Source organism: Coturnix japonica, chromosome 19 (assembly GCF_001577835.2).
Source record: "Coturnix japonica isolate 7356 chromosome 19, Coturnix japonica 2.1, whole genome shotgun sequence".
Taxonomy (NCBI): Eukaryota; Metazoa; Chordata; class Aves; order Galliformes; family Phasianidae; genus Coturnix; species Coturnix japonica.
The window spans coordinates 3,902,005-3,923,184 of NC_029534.1; the positions used below are offsets into that span (position 1 = coordinate 3,902,005).

Genomic DNA, 21,180 nt, shown 5'->3' on the forward strand with positions numbered 1-21,180 from the left:
TGTAAAAGCAAGAATGTTCTTAAATTTGACATTGGTGGGAGAAGAGAAATCGTCTCCTGCACTTGTGTTCTGAAGTTACTTCGTTGTAGAGCTGTGGATTTTTCTAACACATTCTCTATATTAATATATATTAAGTGGTCAGAACTGTGTCAAATAGGAAACAACACAAAAAGAGCCAATTCCACCCGTGGTCATTGATTTGCAGTTTGCACACATCTGCTCTCAGGAAGAAAAGCTCATTGGCTGCGGATCCAATGACTTTTGCAGAACATTTGGTTGGTCCAAGAGCTGCAGAGAACGGTGTTCAGCCCATGAACACCACAGGGATGGGCCAGGTTGCAATACTTGTGCTTTGGGTGTGCTCCATTTGTGCATGGAGAACGGTGCCTGATGCAGTGTGCTGTGGGGTGAGGCCGGGTCCCTTCCACGGCTGCTTTGTGTCGGTGTAATGAGAGATTGTGCTGCGCTCTCAGTGGCTCCTTTTTTTTTCTTGCTGTCTTTGTTCTGTGCTATAAATAAGTGTGATCAGGAGCAGCAGATAAACGATCCGCCCTGCTGACAGGAGTGTCGTAAGTGCAAAGGTTGTGCTTTATTTATTTACTCTGGACCGTGGTTGCTGTGCAAAGCCACCTTCTCCTGCCAGGGTGCAGCTCCAGATGCAGGAGATCCATAGGGTTGGTTGGGTTGGAGGGGATCTCATAGCCAGCCCTATGCCATAGGCTGAGTGCCCCCCCCAACACATCAGGCTGCTTAGGGCTCCATCCAGCCTAACCTTGCCATCCCCATGCCTGTAAAGCTGTGGCTTCTTGTAGGGGTTTGGCCCAAGCAGCCTCTTTGTAAGTGAGGAAAATTGAGTGGTCCCATCCCATTCTGTGATTCTGATTCTGTGATCCCACTGACTTCATGGCACAGCACCAGGCCTGCGGTGATGCTCCTTCAGTAGGTTTTCCAACATGGGATCCCCTGAATCACCATTCAACCAAACCTGGTGGTTTCTACAGCCATAGAATCACAGAATGGTTTGAGTTGGAAGGGACCCCCAAAGCCCATCTGGTCCCACTACCTGCAGTGCACACGGACACCCACAGCTCCACCAGGTGCTCAGAGCCCTCCAGCCTGACCCTGGGGGTCTGCAGGGATGGGGCACCACCCCTTCTTTGGGTACATCTTGTATGCTTCATTTTATGGCTTGCTTTTATGTACCTGGAGCAGTGAAAGGTAGCTTTTATCTTGTGACAGCAGTAAAAGATGCAGCTCATGAGAAAGTGTTGGGTTTGGCTTTGAGGGCAATGCAGCACAGCTCTGCACGACAGAGCCAAACCCTACTGAGGTCTACAGGGCTTTGCACTTTTCTTATGGTATGGAAATGAATTACAGTGGTTGGCCTTTGGGGTTTGAACACAGCTGTGCAGCCATTTGGTTTTGGAGGAGGGCTGCCCTTTATTCATCAGCACAATGAACTCTGTGTGTGCTTGTGGACAGGATGCAAAGGAGGCACAAAAGGATGCAAAGCTGCTGCAGGGTTACCTCTGCTACAGCTGCGAGATGCCCCATAGCATCTTCCACACTGCTTGCCCCGGTATTGTGTGCTCAGCATCTGACTGCATGCAGTTTTTGGCTGGAAAACAGCACCTTGCACCTGGAGCAGCACTGATGCTGCTGTTGTGGCCATTCAAGCTTATTCCTCCCAGGTATTTCTTGAGACATCTGTACTCTGCAGACGGTGAGTATTGCTCGTTCGCTGCTGTCCTTATCCAGGAGCTTTTAATCCGTGCTCGAAAAGAAGGGAAGATAAGAAGCGACTGGATATTGGAAGGGAGCTGCTGGCAGGGGCAGCGAGCGATTGGAGGGGGGCTGGGAAGTGACAGCAGGGGTGAGTTTCGGGGGTTGTGATGGGGTGGAGCAGCCGTGGAGTCGTGCCTCCGCTTGGAGGTCCCTCGGAGGATCCCCCTCCGGTTGCATCCCCAGCTCCGCAGGGCGAGAAGAAGAGGAGGAGGAGGCGAAGGAGGAGGAAGGAAGAGCCCCGTCCGGCTCCAGCTTCCTCCGCAAGCCCTGCCTCGGTGCTGGGTGCCCGCCCCCGGCCCTCCCCCGGCTCTCCCCGCCGCACGCACCCCCGCAGCCGCCCGAGCGGAGCCGCTTCCTCGGGGGGAGCCCCGTGCAACAGTTGCCCCGTATCGCGGCCGGGAGAGGATCCCTGTCGGCACCGGGAGGAGGAGAACGAAGAGACTCCGAGGGCAGGGGGAGAACCGCACGTAGCCGCCGCCGCCTCCCGGTACCGGGGCAGGAGCCCCGCTCGTACCGCGCCGGAGGGATGGAGCGGAGCGGCGGGGACGTGGGGCGGCTCCGCACCGCCGGGCTCCGCCGTTCTCTTCTCCGACTACAAGAGAGGAGCAGCCCCGCCGCCGGGCACCCACCGCCCTGCTGAGCTGCGAGCCCTGTCCTGAATCCCCAACTCCTTCTGCATCCCCCTAAATCCATTTGTCATCCTCTTTATGTATCGACCTGGACTCCTTCTGCATCTCCTTACACCCATTCTTCACCCCCTTTTTGCCTTCCTCTAAACTCCTGCATCCCCCTAAACCTGTTCTTCATTCCCTTTCTGCATCCCCCAAACCCCTTGTGCTCTCCCATCCTCTACTTCAACCTCTTGTGCACTTCATAAGCCCCTTTTGTAACCCCTTTTGTATCTCATACTCCTTCTATATCCCTGTCTCCCTAAACCCCTTCTGCATCCCCTTTGTGCATTCCCCCAAACCCTTTGTGCGCCCCCACATCCCCTTCTGCCACCTTCTTTGCACTCGCAAACCCCTTCTGCATCCCCTTTTGTCCACCCCAAGACCCCTCGTGCACACCCCCATCCCCTTCTGCATCCTGCTGCACACACCCAGACCCACTGTGCATCTCCTCCATCCCTTTCTGCAACCCCCTATGTGCTCATAACCCCCTTCTTCATCCCCTCTGTGCCTCCACCTTCTACCCCACCGTGTGTTTGCCAGCCCCAAGCCCTCACCTTTGCATGCAGCCCCAAGGCTGTAGGATCAGCTCACCATGGGCACCAAGCAGACCAAGGGCTGCCAGCCGGGCAGCGCCGGGGAGAGCCCCCCAGCCCATCACCGCAAGAAAACATCCCCCAGGGAAAGGGGTGATTTCCTCACCTCGTTGGTGGTGAAATCGGGTGAGAAGTTCGGGAAGGGGACCAGCAGCCTCCCCCCGTATCACCGGAGGATCTGCATGATCCAGGACATGCTGGGGCTGGTGAAGCAGGGCAAGCAGGAGGAGGCCACCGAGCTGCTCAGGCACCTGCGGCAGGTGAGGATGCACATGTTTCTCCATTGGGGGGCTGCCTGCTTGGGGTGGGGAGAAGCTGATTTAGGGTCGTCCTCTTGGGTGCGTTTCTCTCCCTCCCTTTGCTGCTTGTGCTGATCTGGGCTTTCCAGCACAGCCAACTCATGGAGGTTCCCACCCAACTTTCCTAAAGTTCTCTGGTTTGAGGCAGCCCTGCAGAGCTGGGAGGCAATCAGAGCCAGCAGCGTTGGAGAATCAGCTCTTTTCTTCCAGGCTTAACGATGCCAACAGTTGGCAGTTGGCTTTTTTATCGCATTGTTTTCAATGCGTTGCTTGGTGCAGTTTTGCTTGCGTTGGCCGGGGCTGGTGGGAGCAGGGGGTGAATTGCTCTGAGCCCAAGACCCTTCCCCTTGGAATCCTGCTTGAGCTGGGCGTTAGCTGAGGAGCAGCGCTACGGAAAGTTGATCTGAGCAAACAGAGCTGTGCTGTGCTGCATCCAGCAAATTACCATGTAACCATTTCTGCTGATAGAAGGCGATAACAAGATACAAGTGCTGGGCTCTGGGGCATGCTGGGTTTTGAGAAACTGCGTGTTTTGCATGCAAACAGGCAGCAGACTGAGCTGCATTTCTCTCTGTCCAGATCCCCAGGGCTCAGCACAACCCGTTCTACCAGCTGAGGAGTGCTCTGCTCCTCGCTGGGCATCAGGAGCAGCTCCCTGCCCCATGGCTCTGCTCTGTGTCAGCCTGTCCACATCAAGCACAGCTGCTCCAGGGGTCCCATGTGGTTCTTGTTTTGGTGTTGGTGTTTTGCTTTTTGCATTTTTTCACCCCGTTTTCTGGTCCTGTTAACTTTTTTTTTTCTGCAAGCAGTTCTAGATGACCTCATTTAGTGGTTGGCAACCCTACAGCAGAGGGTTGAGGCTGGATGATATTTAAGATCCCTTCCAACCCAAGGCCATTCTATTCAGTTTCTATTCCATATATCACTGAGCTCACATCCCTGACCCCATCACCTGTCCCATCCCGAGGCACATTTCCATTCACTGCATCCCATTGGTATCCGTGACTTAATGCCAGCCTTGGGGCAGCCCAGCTGAGAAACCCAAATGGTTTCTCCTCTTTCTGTGTACCTTAAGGGAATAGCTCTGAACCTCACTGCTGGTTTAGGATGATTCTGCCCTCACCCCATTTGACAGCAGTTCCGTGCCCTGAAGTTCCACCACCTCATCCATGCCAAAGCTTCATCCTTTTAGAATGGTGCTAATTTTAGAGGATGTTTGTATCACACCTGGCTTCCCCCCACAAAAAAAATCACCTGTGTGCCTGTTGAATGACGTGATTTACTCCATATTCTCTCTGCTTCAGGTCCAGGTTTTTCCCATTGTGTGTCTAGGGAAAAAGGAGTTTCCAGTTAGAAATGCATTGAAAAATGGCAGCGATGAACCTGTTACGTTCAGCTCAGTCTTTGTGCACGAGTGGTTCTGAAGAGCTCCCGCTGATAAAATAGATCTTAGAGTGTCAAAATAGGGAACGCTCTGTCCTAGATACTATAATAGAGCTGAAACACATTGTAATGAGGCAGCGTTATTCCTCGCCTCCAGGTAGCAGCTGTGGGATGCCCCCACCGAGCGGATCCTGGTGCCGTGGGCTGTGTAGAGCTGCCTCTGGCTGTAGGGATGATGGTGAAACTGTGAAATTGTTTTTTTTTCCAGCAAACCAAGTGACTTAGTGCTCTCAATTGCACCGAGGCTGTTGTTTTAGGTCACTGGGAGCTTTTCCAATTGATTTCATCAAGCTTTGAAGTGAGCTCAGCCTGCTAACGTGGGGGCAGGTGGCAGCGTCCCTACCTCCTGGAGGTGCTCCATCCTTGGGTTGAGTGGGATGGGTGTGCTGGCAGGCAGAAGATGTTTGGTTTTCCTGGACTGAACTCCTTGCCCCATCCATGGGCTGCAAGAAGAGGTTTGTAGGAACCCCTCCTACCTGTCAGCTCCCCCAAAATTGGGTTCAATGATCAGCAAGAGGGCAGGGCAATGAAACCCTGCTTATGGCCACCTTGCCACCCACAGCAAAGGTTTTAGAATGCCGTGATCTCTGAGGTCCCTTCCAACCCAAGCCAGTTTTATTCTGCTTTTGCTCAGTCTGATGTATTGGTGGTTTCTTTGCTGGAGATCCCTCTTGTTATTTCCTCTGTGCTGGTAGTGCTGCCGTCTCCTCTAAGCCTGCAGGTCTACTCCAAACCCCAAGCTGCAGAATTAAAATCCCCTCCCTTAAAAACACTGTCCTTTGTGCTCTTATGATGATGTGTATTTTCTTGTAAGCCCTCCTCCCGTGCTGCACATAGTTTGCTTTTGTAAACGCATCTGGAGAGAAGTGGAAACACACTGGAACACTTTCATTGCAGTGAGGCCAGCACTTGGGGTGCGATGGCTACAAGAACCTCCCAGTCACTGGGATGGGGCTGCTTGTTTCTCATGGTGATAATCCTCCTGCTGGATCTAGTTTCTCTGCTGCAAGGCACCTTCCTAGATTTACCTGTTGGCATCCTTTACTCAATAGGGTGGGGAGGCCCTGACACTGCTGCCTGGTGCTGTGGGTGCCCCATCCCTGGAGGTACCCAAGACCATGGATGGGGCCCTGGGCAGCCTGAGCTGGTGGGGGGCGACCAGCCCAAGACTGGTCAGAACAGGGTGGGTTTTGAGGTCCCTTTCAACCTCATTCGTTCTATGAGCTTCTCTGGTTTCCCATAAGCAGTTGCCACGGGGAGATGGTGAAAAGTGGGTTAGTGGAGGTGTCAGCACTTGGGAAAACCTTGAATCCATTCTCTCACCCATCATTCTAGCCCCAGCAGCTCACACAAGTGGGAGAACTGTGCTGGTGGATGGCTGTGCCCATCACCCATTGTGGGAAATGATGGGCTTTTGTGTTACACAGAGCATCGCTTTGTGCTTTTTCTCTTTTTTTTGAAGCTCTCTTGGGTTTCGGTGGTTAAAGCAGCCAAGCGCTGTCAGTATATTAAATTCTGGGAGTGTCTCTCCTGCTGGGGAGAGGATTTGTAAAACAAAGCATGTTTTCCTCCTCTCGGCTGCCAAACGGATCGTTTTCCCAAGCAAAGTGCTGAGGCTCTTCCCAGCACATTACGTCTCACTCAAGGAATTTGCCATTGGTTTTGGCTCAGTGCATCGCTCTCACCAAGGCTCAGCCATCACCTGTGTGGGGCACAGAGGGGCTGGGAGTGAAATAAAAGGGGAGAACAGGGCAAAGCATTCCCAAAAAGCATCAGGAGGGAGAAGATGGATGGAAGCCTAATAGCAAGGTCCGAGGTGTGGCAAAGCTTTGTGAGTTGTGAGGTGGCTTCTTGTTGGCACTGTGGTGGTCGTAGGTTGCAAAAGGGTTGGGGAAAGGGATTAGAGACCCAAAAAGCTTTAGTCTGGAGGAATGAGATGGGGCTAAACGTCGTCTCGTGCCCACTGAGCCCTTCCCCTGCCCTGGGGCTTTGGGTCACGCTGGGGTTGGAGATTGCAGCCTTCCTTGGAGCAGGGCACGGGTGGCTTCAGAGCTGTGTTTCAGTTGTGTATTTATTGTTGGTTGTTCTAAGTGGTGTTTTTCTACTTAATTAGTCCATCCCCATCTGTTTTTTTGGTTGCATTTCACAGCTCTGCTCTTGGCTTGCAAAGGGAAGCTGGCACAGAAGCGCATCAGGATCATTTGTGGTGGGTCAGATTGTTCACAGGTTATTTCCTTCCCCAATTGCCTTTTAGGGAGGCAGATGCTGTTGCGTGGTATGGCTGCGTGTGATAAACTGGTCATGATTGTTGGGTGCTGGCAGGATGAAGGAGATGATTTTCAGCACCTTCTCTTCTAAGATTCAAACCAGCTGCCCTAAAGATGCCCCAAACACTTTAACACCAGCCTTGGAGCATGACTTCAGCCCCATAGGTGCCACAATCGGTTGAATGTACCCACTTGGATGTGCCATGCTTACCCATGTCCCTATGTGACAGCCTTTGGGACCATCCATCCTACAGCCCCTGGGATGCTGGCAGACCACATCAGTGTTGCTTCTGCCCTAGGAGTGCTGAGCACCAGGGACAGGAGGAGGAAGTTGGCAGCCCTGGGCTGGGGACATTGTCACCAATGGCTGTGACACAGAGAGGTGGAAATTGGGCAACAGAGCCTGAGAGGCCCCCAAGCTCCGCACTGCTGCTTGGTTTCCTCTGGTTCCAGCTGCTGATGAAACCAGTGCTCCCTGCAGTTATTTGTAACCCTTAGGCTGCTGGAAGCATTGACAGCAGACGTTGATAGCTCTGGTCTCCTTGCTGTGCTCTGCTGTGTGCTGCTCTCTTGCACTGTCCTTTCTTTGCTTCCCATCGTGGTTCCTTCTGTTCTCTTCCCTTTCCCCATGGGATGTGTGGGTGGATGGATGCGTCCCGCTGTCTGCTCGACATCTGAGCAGCCCTGGTTTAATTAAAGCCCACTGAGGGGGCTCCTGCTGCTTGTACTAAGAGAAACGTGGGATTCTGAGATGCAGGGATGGAGGGAGGACAGATACAGTGCACTTATTGCTGGCTCAGTCCCACAGCTCCCCGTGCCTCTGCAGCAGGATCAGGAAGTATGTGCACAGAATTCAGGGTGTTGAGGGGATGCATTAATGCAACTCATGCATCTGATAAAATCTCAGTGTGTGATGATGAGTATTTAAGGCACTGTAGCTTGTCATCATAGAATCATTCAGGCTGGAAAAGACCTCTCAGGTCCCCACATCCAACCCCACCATGCCCACATCCCTCAGTGCCACATCTCTATGTGACAGTGACCTATTCAGGGACGGTGACCACACCACCTCCCTGGGCAGCTTCTTCAATAGCTTGTTTGAAACACACAGTTTAGAGTTAATGTCATTTTCACTCAACAATATATGCATATATATATGGATATGTATGTATGGGTACAAGGTTCCTGGTTCTGAGTGGTGCAGATTGAAATGTTGAAGGGTCCTTTTGGAAACTGGGAGGCTTTGAGAGCTCCCTATGAAAAGTGGTGTTAACCTGTTGCAGCTGTCACCTCCACCATCTCCTTCCCAATCAATGTACCTCTTATCTCAGGCTGTTTTCAGAGAAACCCTCATCTCAGCCGACCAAAATCACTGCTTTGCTATGGGGATCATTACCAACCTGTGTAAAGAGAATTACAGCCTGCTTGCCCAGCAAATTGAGCAGAGGGCTGTTTTAGTACAGGCTGTCCATGCAGGAGAGCTTTGGAGAGGAATTAAGAGCATTCGTTGTGGCTTATTGCAGGTGTTGTGCTGTGCCTGCTGCTGTTGCCTTCTCTTCTCTTGATTGCAGGGAGCTGGGCTGTGCTTTCCATCCTCTCTTCAGTTAAAAGCGATGTTTATAATCCAAATGTAGGATGCTCTTCAATGTGTTCAGTATTAGGAGCAGAGCATCCCCAGGCTGGGTGATCCGAGGAGGTTGCAAGTATTGCTTATGGCACAGAGCTCATGTTGCAGTGGGTCTGGAAAAGACCCCGACCCAGCACTTGTTGGATGAATGTCCCTGGGTGTTCTGTTCCTGCCTGCAGCAGCTCTGCTGGGCTGTGAAATCACAGACTCCATTAAGGTTGGAAAGGACCATTAAGATGATCTGGTCCATCCCCAACCCATGCCCACCATGCCCCTCAGTGCCACAAGTGATTGAGATTGATGAGATTATTGCTGCCAGGCTGCCTTATGCTGTAGGATGTAAGGTTGCTCTGGGTTTTAGGATCACTCTAAACGTCCTGGGACCATCAACCTGGTACTGTTGCAGCGTCAGTGCAATGCCCAACACTGTGATTCCCTGCTCCTGGGCAGGCGGTGGCTGCTTTCATTGCAGTGTCCTGCTCTGTGGCACTGCTTTCCCTCCCACCCTGTAGCTGCAGAGGGAATTCGGGGCAGCCCAGCTGCACCCACGCACCCTCCCCCGCTCAGCAGACAGCAGCAGCTCAGCTGAGATTAATACCCTGAAACATGGCGAGGAATCTCTGTGTGTGTTGCTGTCATCTCGTGCCCATCAGCTGCTGTTCTCTGCAAACACAAAGAACATAAATAAGCAGAACTCCTTTCCTGAAAGCCATTTTTTTGTTTGTTTGTTTTTTAATCCCTTTTGGTGTTTCTGCACTGCGTAAATCAAATGTATTCTCAAGAAGGACTCATGATTGCTCGCACCTCCCTGCAGCAATGGTGCTGGAGGAAAGCTATGGAAACCTGCATTGACCCCAAAGGGATTAAACTCTGCTCCTGCAGTCGCAGGGCATTTTGCATTCCTTGATTTCAGGGGAGCAACGACACCTCCCTGCTGGGCTTGCAGATTTCTGCACCCCCAGCAGCTTGTCATCCTTCTTATTTACATTTACAGCATCCTACAAAACGCTGCAACAACTTCTGTGTAATTGGACATGAAGGATTAAAATGCCATTTGTATGACATGGGCGTTCTTGCAAGCAGCCAAAACCTCACCTCCAGCCCCTGGACAATGGTTGTACTGTTGAGGGGCTTTTATCCCTGTGCTTTGCTCCTGCATTCCTGAAGCAAATAACTGCTGCTGTGCCACGTGCCTGCATGCCAGAGGCACTGAGTGCAGATTTCCATGCGCTCAATGGGGACAGCATCAACATGGGCAGCACTGCTGGGGACCTGCTTGGAGCCTGACCTCTGGCTGGATGTGGGGTGCGTAGAACAAGTCGTAGAATCATCAAGGTTGGAAAAGATCTCTAAAATCACCAGGTACAACCATCATCCCCTTCAACACCATGTCCCTAAATAGGCACGGGGTGGGATGGATGTGCTTTGTGGTCCCTCCCAACCCACCCATTTTATGATCCCCTGGTGGTGGTTACTCACATCTCAGTATGGACCTAATGCTGAGGTCACTTCCCATTTGCCATTGGCTGTTCATGGCCAATGGAGATATTTCAGCCCAGGGTCATGGCCGTCCCAGTGGGAGCAGTGAGGGAAGGCTCGGCCGGCACTGGGGCCGTGCAATGAGCTCATCCTGGCTCTGCTCCTGCTCAGCTCATTGTCTTGCATCAAGTTTCAGTGCTTATTCGGCCCTGCTGTTGTATCTGGAAAGCACTGTGAAGGAGTTGATCCCACATCCTGAAGGCTTGTCGGGTTCTTCTTCCTCTTGTTGTTAACTTCAGGAAAAGCTGGCAGTCAGAACTATTAGTGTTGGCTATTTTGAAGTTGGAAATTAATGTTCTCAGCTTCTACCGCCAGGGATGCAGTGGGAGATGGGAGCTTTGTACTTTCACCTGTGGTAATATCCTTCAGCCACAGCATCTCATTGTGTCTTGTTGGGTTTCCTGGGATGGCTCAGCCACCCACAGGATGGGATGGGATCAGATTCTCCCTTACTGCCAGCATTTCTACTCCTGGGGTGGTGTAAGGTTAAGGGGAATAGAGCCCAGGGCATGGAGGCTGAGGGCTTTGCCTTCCCAATGTGTAGAGTATGGCCTTCTGGTCCTCGTCTTGCACCCAAGCAGTGGTGATTGGGTGGAAGGGAATTTGGAACAGAGCTGCAAGGACCAAAAGCCTGTGCTGAAACTGACTGTCAAAGCAGAAATATTTGCTTTATTTATTTATTTGTTTATAATCAGGGGAAACTTGGACTTTTCTTAGTGCCCTCCCAAGGGGACAGCAGCTCCTACCCCATGGGAAGGACCCAGAGGCTTCACATGGAGGTTTGAGGAGGAGGAATTAGCAATGCAAGAAATGCGTGTGAAGGGGAAATCATGCGGTGCTGTGGTCCTCTTAGGGAGAACCAACAGGCTGCAGTGAGAAACCACAGGAGAGGAGCCCCAGGGCCGGGTGCTGTCATGCTGAGCTGGGAAAAGTGAAATGTATATTAATATATTGTTAATTTTCCATTGGCCGTGGGCGGAGTGAAAACAAAGCACTGGATCACTACCAATACTGAGCGATCTGGGAAGCCTCCTCTTGTCATTCCCATGAGGATGGGATGGCACATGATATATACTTTTTGGGTGGTGATGTTAGGAGTGCCAGCCCTGCATGTGAAATAACGACCTCCCTGGTTGTCCTCTCTGTGCTGCAACTGCTCTGTGCTCGTGTTTATCAGGGTTTATTGCTTGGAAGTTCAACCTGACCACATCCTGCTGAGCTCCTTAGGTGGCCTGGGCTGATCTTCAGTGTGTCTCTATAGAAATACCCAGCACTGCAGTTACTCTTATTGTTATGCGAAGCATAGATTATTCCACTATACAAGGGTGTTATATATTAATGTACTGGTGCTTTGAATCCCGTTACAAGAATCTGCTTTATTAATGGACTTTGTCCATGCTTGAGATTAACCATGATGCTGGATTTGCAAATGAAAGAACTGAAATTCATGTTGTCCATATTAATTATGTGTGCTCCGCCAGCCTCCCTGGCAAACCATCAGAAGCTGTGGAAACCATTTAATCTGTTCCCGTTGGTCTGTCCTGGGTAAGAAAATGAGTCAGTGCTGTGGGATTTGCCTGTTTTGCTCCATTGCTTTTCTACCCGATGGGAAGAACGTTGGGTAGAACGTTCAGAACTCAGAGGGGTCTGATCTCAATTCTAGGTCCCTCTCTCTGAGCATTGCTTTCAGTGACTTCTCACAAAGAACCTTCTCTGGGCATGAGCTGTGTTGAAGAATAAGCAGTACTCATTTTTACTAAAGCCTGTCTCAATAGGATTGATAGGGAACTTACTCATGGATGCCATTGGACTAGATCATCTCTAGAGGTCCCTTCCATCCCCTTCGACTCTGTGATTCTGGGAAGATTTGGGGGTTTGTTTTAGCACTTGTCTGCTTTGAAGGATCCCAGAGCAATTGTCAAAGCATTTGTATAGTCTTCCACCACTGAAACTTGGTCCCTTTGAAGTACAGCTTACATTTATTGGATGGTAACAATACATCCCTCTGTAGCTAATGCAATAATAATCAACCTAGGGCTTGGAAGTGAAACCAGGTTTTAGATAGCTGTTATTGGATTGCAAGCCCCTATTATATGTGCAGGAAGGGATTAATTTCTTCTGGGCGCTAGAGAAGGTCCAATAGGCCCCTACTGACATGGTAATATTGATGCTGTAGGTTCAGTGCAAGGTGTCTGGGACTTTGGGCACAACGTGGGGACAATGCAGGGCCAATGAGGCTGGCTTTCCTGCAGGTTGATCCAAACCTCAACTATGGGAAACCCAGCTTCTCCCAGTGTCTTCCTTGAGGTCCCAGCAGCTGTGTAACATCTGGCTCAGCTGTGGGCCATCTGTCCTGCTATCTGTCCATCTGCTGCCATGTGGGGTGTCCTGCAGCCAGGTCCTCAAAATTTATGGGACCTTAATTGCCATTGAGATTTTTGCCCCTTTCCCGATGGTCAGAGGAAACTGGCTGATGTTTGGGGCTCCTTTGGGAAGGACTGAGAGGTGGAAGGATGGACAGGCAGCAGTCACACATCCTGGCTGCATGATGGATCCATTACTGAGGTTGGACAACTCTCATCTGTCATAGCATGTGCTGTAATTTCCAATGGGGAAGGCATGCGATGGGGAACGGCTCGCTGTGTGCACACACTGGGGGAAGTTATGGAGAGAGTGATTCCTCCCCATCTGCCATCTCTGTCTTCTGCTTGGAAACCTCTTCCTCTTTTCTGTAAGTATCTATTACAAAGACATGTGAGTATTCAGTGCATATGAAGGTAACAACTGCATACGTAAATGAAAGTCTCGAGTGCCTGTAAGGCATCTCTTGTCCCATCCTGAACATGGGAGGTGTTTGAGCTCCTGCTCAAACAGTGGGTACTCAGTGGAACCCAAAAACCTCACTGGTATTGATGAACAGCCAGCTGCAAAACAGCTGGGGCTGTTCTTGGATGGAAGAGCTGAGAGCTGAGCTGTGTTTCCTGGGATGGAAAACAAAGGTGAGAGCAGCACGAGTGGGATTTTCCTGGTCTGGTTGCCTGAACTGTCTCAGATAAGCTAATTAGAGGGGCTTTTCTTGGCGGCTAACTGATAGAGACAGCCACATCCAGGGGCTGACTCAGCCCAGCTGCTCGGAACTGGGTGAATCATCAGCTTAACATGAGCTGGCAGCAGATTGGGGTGATGTGACGTGGCTGCATCTTCACCTGGCAGGAGATGAGATGCATCTCGTCCTCCAGCTCTATTTTCCAGCTGAGATCTCAGAGCTCTTTGCCAGGGAGGAGAAGTCTGGTCTTGCACAGGGTCAGCCAGTGCCCTGTGTTATAGTCGTAACTTATTTGAATTGGAGTTGCTTTCCCTGAGTGATGTTTCTAAGCTTTTGAAAACTGGGATCCCACTCTACACCAAGATGGGATGGGCAACCAAGGCCATCCATCCTCATTAAAGATCCACAGGCACTTTCCTGAATAAGTCTGTGAGCTGTGGTCTGGCCAAACTCCAATTGGGGTAATTACATTCGCCTCACAGTTTAAAATAAATGCGGCACATTCTTCAGCAAATCTCTTGTTCACAGCTGTTTATTATTGGGATGGCGGCATCGTATCTCTGCCCATTAATCCGTCTCTCCTCCTTTCCAAACTTGCAGCTTCCTGGATTGTGGGTTGAGCTGCCACTATTTATTATTGGAGTCAATCTGCCAGGCAAATGTTTACTTCCTCCCTAAACACTGACTCTTCTCTAAATGTACCTCACTTGAGGTTGGATGAGCAATCACTGGTTCCCAACCAACGTTTGCTCTCTTAAGCAGAAAATATCCATGCGCTTAAACTCCAGTTTTGCACCAGTTCTTCAGGTTACAAACAATTTTGCAGCACCCTTCTCTATGGGGATGGTTGTGGGGTGGATGGGTTGACTCAGGTTCTCAACCCCATTCATTTTCCCCCTACAAAACAGCCCTACAGCCTTGGTGCAGTCCTGAGTGTAACCCATCTGCCATGCCCATCTCCAATCCAGCCTTGCTTGTGCCCACCTCATGCAGTCGTTTCCCCCGAATAACTTGCTGAGGATGATGGATTGCATGCAGCATTAATCCTTCTCTTCCTCCACGCTCACTGCTTGTTTATAATACAACCTCTCTGCTCAGCAATTCATTACACTCGTGGCGGAGATAAGGCCCAGTGTTGGAAGGGGTGCTTGCCAAAATAGCAGCTCTGGGGCTATTTATGAGCAGCAGTGATAGCAGGAGCTCTGGGCCATGTTTTGCACAGTAACCTCATTTGGGCACCCGCTAACTGCATTCCCTTTGAGTTAATAAAGGCAGCAACCAAGCAGCACTCCTTATCGCACAACTCCTCGCATGGACCAGCTGAATTTTCCTCTAATTGTGATTCAATTTGCAGTGATCGATGGTTTAATAAGAGAAAACCACGCTTGGTTTCCAGTGCATATGGCTGCTGGTGTCTCAAGGAGCATCTCTCTATGCTGAGTTGTGGAGCTTTGAGAGCTGACTGCTGTGCTGCAGTTCCTGGCAGGCAGCAGGAGGGGAACAGCAAGGTGTTGTGCCCAGCCATAGGAAAAGATAAATGAGGTTTATGGCTCTCAGTTGCCTTGCTTGCATTTATTTTTCCTTTGTCATGGGGAAGAGGGCATTGCTCATGTAGTGCTTGCCTGGGGAAGGCAATGGTGAGCTCTGAGTTTGGGTTTGGGGCAGTAGGATGGGTTCTTTCTTGCTGGTTGCTTGCAAAAGGGGGGACCCGGGTCTACTGGATTTCCAACATAACTGGGTTCTGGTGGTGCCTTTTGTTGCTGTGCCCAGGAATTTTCCTTTGCTGGATGCTTTGGAAGGAGGCGTTTCTTCCTGCTGCGCTTACGAGTTAAATTCCTACTTTCATCACTGGGGACTGAAGGCAGCTTGGCTTTCTCTTGGCCTCCTAAAGCATGAAATAAGTCATAGACTTTGCAGGAAGGGCATGGGTGAGGGTAGGGAGGATTTGCTGAGCAGGGCTGTGCTTTCAGCCAGGATCTAAACCTGGACATCAGCACGGGGCTGTTGGTTGTGCATGGACAAGGCACTGAGATCTCCTCCAGTTCCCTCCTGCTGGGGGGCCATGGAGGTACCAGGGATGTAGATATGCCCCCTTCTGCCACAAACCATCCCCAAACCATCTCAGCCCTGTGCCTGTCTTTGAGTGTATGCTAGAAAAACACCCCTCCAGCCAAAACCCAAACAGCTTTAGTCTCATTGGATCTCAAATACCACCGTTTTTCACCCATATATCTGTCCAACTTGAAAGCTGCTCTTGCTGTCCAGGTAAGGATCCTCTGGGGAAAGGGAACATGCTGTAAAAACCCTTATGATTGGAGCCAGATGCTGGGTGTGTTCTCCCAAGTTCACAATCTGCGATTTGTTGCTGACAGCACGAGCTGGTGCTAAGTTATTAAATTGCAGATGAGCTCATCGCTTGGCTTCGGACAAGTTTCAGCCTTGAGTGGCTTTAAAATATTACATGTGGTGGGAAGAGACAGTGCTGGTGTGGCAGAGAGATTTAGGGAGCAGCTGAGAAAGACATCTGCACATAAGGAATGCATATGGGGAGGGAGGAGGGGACGCTCCGTGTGAAAGATGTGAGCTCTCCCAAGAGAGAGAAATGCTCAGATTGGTTGGTTCTGTGTTTTAATCTTAGCTGAAAATTGTCAGCCTTCTGAGGTGCTCAAAGGAAAGTGGCGAGATGCTAAGCCTGGCGTGATCCTGAAAGATCCCGGTGTGTTGAAAGCAGCACATGTGGGATTACTGCTGCCTAGCCCCAAAATCAGCCCCTATGGTAGTGTTGTTTGCACATCCATCTCTGACCTGGTATTTGCTCAGTCATATTATCATTAGGGTTGGAAAAGACCTCTAAGATCCCCAAGTCTGACCTACATTACTGCGAGGATGGGCTGGAAGAGTTGGCTTTGGGGGTCCCCCTACTTTACACATCCAACCCTACTGCTCTCGTATAGGTAAAGGCTGCATCTCTACTGTGAGGTTTCTTGGGGAGCTGTTCAGCTCTTGGGGTGTCAGGAAAGACCTCATTGGAACGTGTGTTCATCCACATGCAGTTGTACCCCCTGATTTTGAAGAGGAAAACCCTGTGGAGATGAAATGCTTGAAGCAAATGGAACACACTATATATAACCCTTCCTCTCCTCGTCCCTGTGCACTAATGTCTTTCACAGAATGATGAGTTCTCTGCCAAGATTCCTCAAATTATTATGTCTAAAGATTGAGAATCAGAGAAAATAGCCTTAGCGGGGCCCTCCAGAGGTCTGACCCTCCCCAGGGCAGCATCAGCTCCATCTGAACTGTTCCTGACACATCCCTGCCTCCACCCTTCCCCAGCCTGCTCCAGTGCTTCATCACCCCACAGCTCCCAGGTTTATCCTTCTGCTTTCCTTGCTGCAAAGTTAGGCTCATTTCTCCCTCCTTCTGATTTAACAGGCACGGTGAGGATGGGTTGGTGGTTGGATTTGATGTTCTTAGAGATTTTTTCCATCCTCAGCGATTCTGTGACCATCAGTGCAGGGGAATTTAAGGTCCATGCTAGTCATTGGCTTTGGTGTTGTGTCTAATGTTGCTCCTGTACCCCATCTCTGCAGGATTTAGGAATGGAATCGACCTCTCTGGATGATGTCCTCTACCGATATGCCAGCTTTCGGAACCTGGTGGACCCAATCACTCATGACCTCATCATCAGCCTCGCTAGGTACATCCACTGCCCCAAGCCGGTAGGTAACATGGCATTGTCATAACCCACAGCTGCTGGCTTGGAAAATGTGTTCACTGGAAGCATAAAGCTTTGCCAAGTGCCAGGCAGAAGGCATCCTCCTTAATTCAGTGCTGCTGGGTCTTTGGGCAGAGAGGATGTGCTCAGACATTGTGGTTTGATTGCAGGATGGTGGGCTTTCCAGGTACTGTAGTAACATTAATCTAATGTGAGTCCTTTGGTTCTTGGCACTCGGTTTTGCAAGTTATCTCTGCTTTCTTTGACTCATTTGTATGCTGAAGAACTTGTCCTGTTGGGAACAATTTCTGCCTTGCAAGGACACTAGATCCTTCCTCACCCTTGTGCAATATTTATCGTGACCCCAAATGACAAAGAGAGTCCTTGGCTGTGCTGCAAGGCCAGGTTTCCAAGCCCCATTTGTGGGCCATAAGCACAGCCCCCCACATATGGGAGCTTTCAAACCCCTCAGCCCCATTTGCTCCCTGGCTGCAATAGCAGCATATGGGCTTTTGGAAATCCCACACTGGCTCGCTTCTCTTCCTTGATAAATGTGACTCTGCATCGTGGCCGCTGGCTGTTAGGATAATTAGGGTTTCTCTCTCTCCCTGGGCTTTCCTTTTAAATAAGCAATATTGTCAGTGTCTGATCCAGAAAACAGCGTAGGCTTAAGAGTGTTACGAGACGTCTGATTGCTCAGAATGCAGTGGATAATGGGGAGAGAGGAGGAGGGAAGACCAGCAGCTACCAGACATGATTGCAGGAGACGTGGGTGGCAGCAGATCCGGGGGTTTAATCTCCTGCCCTCAATCCCCTACCTGTAAATTTAGGAGGATGGCACAGCTCTGCTAAAATGATGTGCAGTGTCCTCGCCATGTGTCGTGCATCGAATTGTGTTTAAAAGAAATGTTATGAGCTGTAGGAAGAGGCTGAGGGATGCTTTCTGCTAAGTTAGGGACCATCCATAGGGCTGATGCACTCATGTTGTAGGGCAGGGGTCTTAGCTGGACCTGCAGCATTGTCTCTTCCATTTTCTGTAAAATATGTGAGGTTCACTCACTGCTATTCATTGTGGGTGTTTCATGTAATAATAACCTCCACCTCTACTGAAAAATGGGGGAAACTGATTTTGAACATTTAAATGGCAGCCCACGCAGCACTGGGTCTCTTCTTCTATTTGAGATGCTGCTTGCTAAATGCACGTGGTCCTCATGCCCTTATTTTCTATATGTCCCCCAACAGGCTGCATGCCTTCACTACCTGGGCTGTTTTCCAGCTCTTTGATTCCAGTTTTCTAGCTCTTCCTATATTTCTTTGGCAGAGATTTGGCAGCCTCACACAAGAGCAGGGGAACATGGGGCCAGAAGCCAAAGGTATCCATAGCATCCCCTGGCACAAATATACATCCTATATCTGCTATATATGCATATAGGATGAGGCAGCTGTGAACTTGCCCATAGGGAGGGTGGGAAGCTTGGGCTGATGCAGACCCCAATGCTCAGCCTCTATTTATACCACCTTAGCTTCAAGGTGACCCCTTGGCCTCTTCTTCCAGCTAAAACAAAAATCAAATGGGTTTTTCCAAGCTCTGGGTAAACACGTTCTGCTTTGCATGGCCAGGAAAACTTGGCCTGGGCTCTCTGACGTGGCTGAGCAGCTCCTTCCAGAGAGCAAATTCAAACCAGCAGCAAAGCAAAATGCTGAGCCTGGGCTGGGGGAGGCTGGAGAGCTCAAACCTGGAAACTCTTTGGGTTTGCTCTTGTAGGGATGGCCACGTGTTTGGAGCACAGGCTGGGCTCTGCACTTGTGAGATCCCTGAGGTGCTGGAGCTTGGGTGAGTTTTGCTAGAGGAGCACCAGCTTTCTTCTGGAACTGCTGGAGGTCAAGGGCTGGATTTGTTCAGTCCTCTATTGCAGACGAATAATGCAATTTGACTGACTTTTGCATACAATCAAAGACATTTGAACAAGTGTTTCCTTCCCCACAGCCCTGACCTTGGGGCTTTGTATTATCTTGCAGTTTCTCTTTCTCCCCAGCACTGTGGCAAGGAGCCAGCACAATGCTTGGGAATGCAATTCTGCTGCCCTGGGCACAGCTCGCAGACAAGCCATTGCCCAAACCCCAATGGGTTCTAGAGGTGATTGCAGCACTGCAGACACTATGGTGCAATGTCTGCCTGTCCAGGGTCATCCTCTCAATGGGGTAATGGAACAAAGAGTGGTGGCAATGCCACAGGGCATGGGCTGCTCAATGCCCCAGATCTTCCTTACACCCATTTAGGTTTCTTCCAGGCAAAGGAGCTGAAAACACAAATGTGCAAGGAGCAAAGGGTCTTAGCCAAAGAAAAAGAAAAAAAAAAGAAGAAAAAAAATCATCTCTTTTTGCCAATGGGAATATCTGGCCATAAACTACTGGAAAATTAAAGCAGTTTCTTTTTTTCCATAGACAGCAGCCACATGTATGGATGACTGATGACTGTGATAGTGAGTGAGTCAGGCTTTCCCCTGCATGAGGACTTGCTGGACGTGCCATGAGCACCGAGCAGGGCTTGAGGGGGAACAGACAGTGAAGCCTTGGGGGAAAGCTGCTTTTCCCCATGCAGCCTTGGGGCAGTGGTTGCTCAGGCTCTTACAGGTGCTGAGGAGAAGGTGGATTAAATACAAAGTAAAGCATTGTTTTTGCTTATCCCTGTCCCATGGCTGGCCTTGCAAGATGTTTCTGCCCATGGTGGTGCTAAAGGCTGGGAAAGCAGCTGAGAAAGGCTCTAAATTCCTAACCCAGTTTTGCCTGGCTGTTCCTCTGCAAGCCCATTGAGAAGAGAGGTGAGAAATGGAACCCCATTTGTAGGGTGCTGGATATGGACAAACAGTTCAGCGTGGAAATGTGGTCTTCTGTCTCCACACTGAAAACAGGGAGGTGATGGGCTGAGATGGGAAGCAGGATGGGGTTTGTTTGTGCAGGACCGGATGAAGATCTCTTTTCTTGTTCACTTTGTGTCATTTGAGAATCCATGCATCCCTGGCTCAGATTTCCTGTGTGAGCTCTAAATTGATCAGGTTTGCAGTGTGGGTTTGATTATATGGATCATCAACCATGGAGGCAAGAAAAAGTGCATAAATAAGTAGTAGTTATCACGACCTGATTGAAATGGTCTATTTCATCGTCAGCCCTGGGATATAAGGATTTGACTTACAGATGATGCTGGGTTTTGATGCCCTGCATTTTTAAAGCGTGTTATTTCTGTTGGAGCCGTGCTGAAAGTAATATGAGCATCTTTCCTCTTATTTACAGCGCTGTGTGCTGTGACCTGTGGGTGAGTCTGCATTAGCAAACTCAGTGTATGTGGAGCAAATATAAGTGGAATACTGTGGCCATTAAAACCAAGCTGATAACACAGCTCCTCCACCACGCTTGTTGGTATTTGCTCTTGAATTCAAATTGTCTGACAAGTTTCTGACATGGCACTAATTTTTCTAAGCTACAAAAAGTGCTGACCCATTGACCTATAAATCCCCCAAATATCTGATATAAAAGCAAAGAGAATCCAGCTAAGTCAATTGTGCTCCATATTAATGGCTTGGGTTTTCTTTTTTGTCAGTTTTGCTCCAAGTCTGAAAATCACTCTTTATGGGTATTTAAGACATCTGCAATACATTAAATTATCCTGCAGCGTGAAACTGACTGAGAAGCTCAGGCTCTGTGAACAGCTCTGGTTCTGTCTCGATTTAAAGGGCTGTGCCCTCTGCTCTCTATAAGAAGAGAGATGTTCTCAAAAGCCTTTGTGCACAAGCTAAAGCTGAGCAAGAGTGCCTTGGAAACATGAGAAAATTGCACAGAAAGCCATTGCACTTTGCAATTATTTTAACATCAAGGCTAAATGGGTATAATGGTGAGGTCTGGATGGGCTGGAATGGCACCAATGCCAGCAAATTTGCTGGGGTAGATTGTGGGTTTTTTAATATGGAATGGGATGCAGAAGGAGAGGCGATGTCCCTTGCTTTCTTACCTTTGCCTATGGAAATCAGAAACCCAGATACAGACTTCTGCACATGATGGCTATTCAGTGTGTTCAGTGTAGGAGAGCCAGGGGAAACCCATCCACATGTGGTGTTATCAGCAACAGGAAGAATTCCCCCGGATTTAAAAGCTCTGATTCATTTGTGGGACTGGGCGAAGGCCCGGCAGCACGTGCAGC

General features: G+C 49.9%; 1 protein-coding gene across 1 annotated transcript in view; it reads left to right on the forward strand.

Annotated features, from left to right (window-relative positions):
• Positions 1 to 1,910: 1,910 nt before the first annotated feature.
• Positions 1,911 to 21,180, forward strand: part of LRRC75A (leucine rich repeat containing 75A) — a 44,630-nt gene continuing 25,360 nt past the window's right edge. The window contains exons 1-2 of the mRNA XM_015880963.2: positions 1,911 to 3,309; positions 16,861 to 16,989. Of these exons, the coding sequence (XP_015736449.1) occupies positions 3,049 to 3,309; positions 16,861 to 16,989 (390 nt within the window). The 5' untranslated portion in view covers positions 1,911 to 3,048. The remainder of the gene's footprint in view (positions 3,310 to 16,860; positions 16,990 to 21,180) is intronic.